The 2,066-nt window shown below is 57.6% G+C and overlaps 1 protein-coding gene across 1 annotated transcript in view; it reads right to left on the bottom strand.

The window, feature by feature from the left end:
* The window catches only part of MMP14 (matrix metallopeptidase 14), an 11,281-nt gene extending 10,066 nt beyond the window's left edge, over positions 1-1,215 (bottom strand). The window contains exon 1 of the mRNA XM_017864283.1: positions 832-1,215. Within this exon, the coding sequence (XP_017719772.1) occupies positions 832-939 (108 nt within the window). The 5' untranslated portion in view covers positions 940-1,215. The remainder of the gene's footprint in view (positions 1-831) is intronic.
* Between the last annotated feature and the right edge of the window lie 851 nt (positions 1,216-2,066).

Here is a 2,066-nt window from a genome sequence, read left to right as displayed (position 1 = left end):
AGCCGAGACGTGTGAGGGCACCCCGGGCCAGACCCTCTCCCCACTCCCCGAGCGACGCCCCAGGCTCCCTGCAATTAACACAGAAAAACAATTAACAACAAAAAGGGCCTGAAGGCGCCGACGCGGGTGGGGATAGTGGAAGGCAGCGACCCGGCCGATCGCCCGGCTCACAAGAAGAGCTTTGTGTGGACGGAAATGCGGCCAGCGCGCCGGCGTTGCGACCCTCGACGCCAGGGATGCGGGTAGGGGGACAGCGGGGTCCTCTCGGGGAGACGGGGGCTGTGGCCCTGGACGTTCGGCCGTCCACCCTCGACCCCCATCTGGCCGCAGACGCGTCCGCTGAGGGCCTGGGCCGCCCGGGGAGGCCGAAGCGCCCATCGGAGGGCAAGCCGGCGGGAGAGCGCTGGAGAGCTGGAAAGTCGAAGAAACAACAAACTCTCGCGCGTGACGAGGAGCCGGGACAGCGCGGGGTTTGAGCGGAGTCCAAATGTTTACCAGGCGGTTCCAGAGCTGAACGCAGAGCCCAAGGGAATTGGGGAAGGGGGAGTCTGCCCGAGTTGTAAAGTTCTTCCAAGGACTGGGAAAAAAGAAGGAATGGGAAAGAGAGTCGGCGGCGCAGGGGGTGGGGGCAGCTGGTTGGAAGCGGGCAAAAGTTGGATCGATCTGGAATTTTGGAGACGAAGAGGAAAAGAAAAGGAGGGGGAATCCTGCAGGCCCGAACAGCCGAGATCCCAAGAGCCCTCCTCTCCGAATAGAGGCTGTCCCCTTGGAGACCCCCGGGCTCGCCTCCCGGCGGGCGAGACTCCAGGAAGGGCCGGGGAGCTCACTTACTTCGGGGCTGAAGGTGCTGCTTTGGGCCGAGCCGAGGGAGGCGAGCGCGGTGCCGAGCGTGAGCAGGGGGAGCAGGAGACAACGGGAGGGTCTTGGGGCGGGAGACATGGTCCGAGACCACCGGGTCAGCCGGGCAGTGTGGGCTCCGCGGCGGGGCCCACGCCCTGGGGTCGCACCGCCACTCCCTCGGGGCGCCTTTGTCTTCGGTAGGCACTGAACTTTAATTCCTAGAGCGCTGTCGGTTTGGAATAAGGGGATTGTTCCTGAAAGTGCCTGTTTGCTCTTCTCCTCTTTTCCGGTTTTTGATCTTTCTTCTGCTTAGTCGGCGAACTGGGGTCTGGATCCCTCTCACTCTCTCCTCTGGTCCCTCCCTTTTCCCGCAGCCTCTCCTCCGTCCCCGCCCCAGTGCCCTCCTTTCCTGGTTGGGGACGTGGTTGTTTTAGCCTGAATCCAATTACAACCAAGAACTGGAAAAAAAAAAAAAAACCAAAACCCTCTAAGTTGCCTTTTGTGGTGCAGGCTGCCATCTGCAGGGGTTGAGGCCACGGTGGACAGCAGGGGGCTGTAGAGGACCCAGGGGACGGGATGTGGGAGACTTTCTCCCTATAAGCATATTCTGAGTGGCTTGATTCCTCTGGTATTCAGCATTTGTCTCACCTCAGGGTGGAAATTATTGGGGGCTACGTGGCTAGGGGCAACAAGGAGCTCAAAGTGTGGGATAGTGGTGGTGGTGGAGTCTTCTTCCATGCTCATGAGACCGGCATAGGGAGAAGGCCAGTTTACTAATAGTTGGGGGGTTATCTTCTGGGCCCTATAGACAACTGTCTATGGTCCTCCCTCCGCTGCCAAAAATTCCAAACTATAACCCAACTACCAACAACAAACCCCACAACCATACTGGATCTGTGGCTCCAACCTTGTAGAAAGACAAAGGTGATTCCTTTATTGTCATTTGTAATGTGGCTGCACCTTTAATTGGAAATCGCTGAGAGGAAAAGGGTACAAGGCCATGGGATCTGGGGGAAAGCAAATCAAGCTGGGTGAAATTATTGTAAAAGAAGGGATTGGGAGTTGGGACTCTGGGGTTTAGTTCCACCTCTACACTGAAAAAGGAGGCAAGAGTAAAATCTCCGTTAGGGACTTACTGGACTCAGAACAAAAGATGGAGGTATGTAGGAAAGGAAGAGGGCAGGGTAAAGCTGACCGTGAGAAAGGGAGACAGATAAGAGTCAGGA

This window comes from Rhinopithecus bieti, unplaced genomic scaffold, assembly GCF_001698545.2.
Source record: "Rhinopithecus bieti isolate Rb0 unplaced genomic scaffold, ASM169854v2 scaffold_74680, whole genome shotgun sequence".
NCBI classification, from domain to species: Eukaryota; Metazoa; Chordata; class Mammalia; order Primates; family Cercopithecidae; genus Rhinopithecus; species Rhinopithecus bieti.
This window is presented reverse-complemented; position numbering and strand designations above follow the sequence as displayed.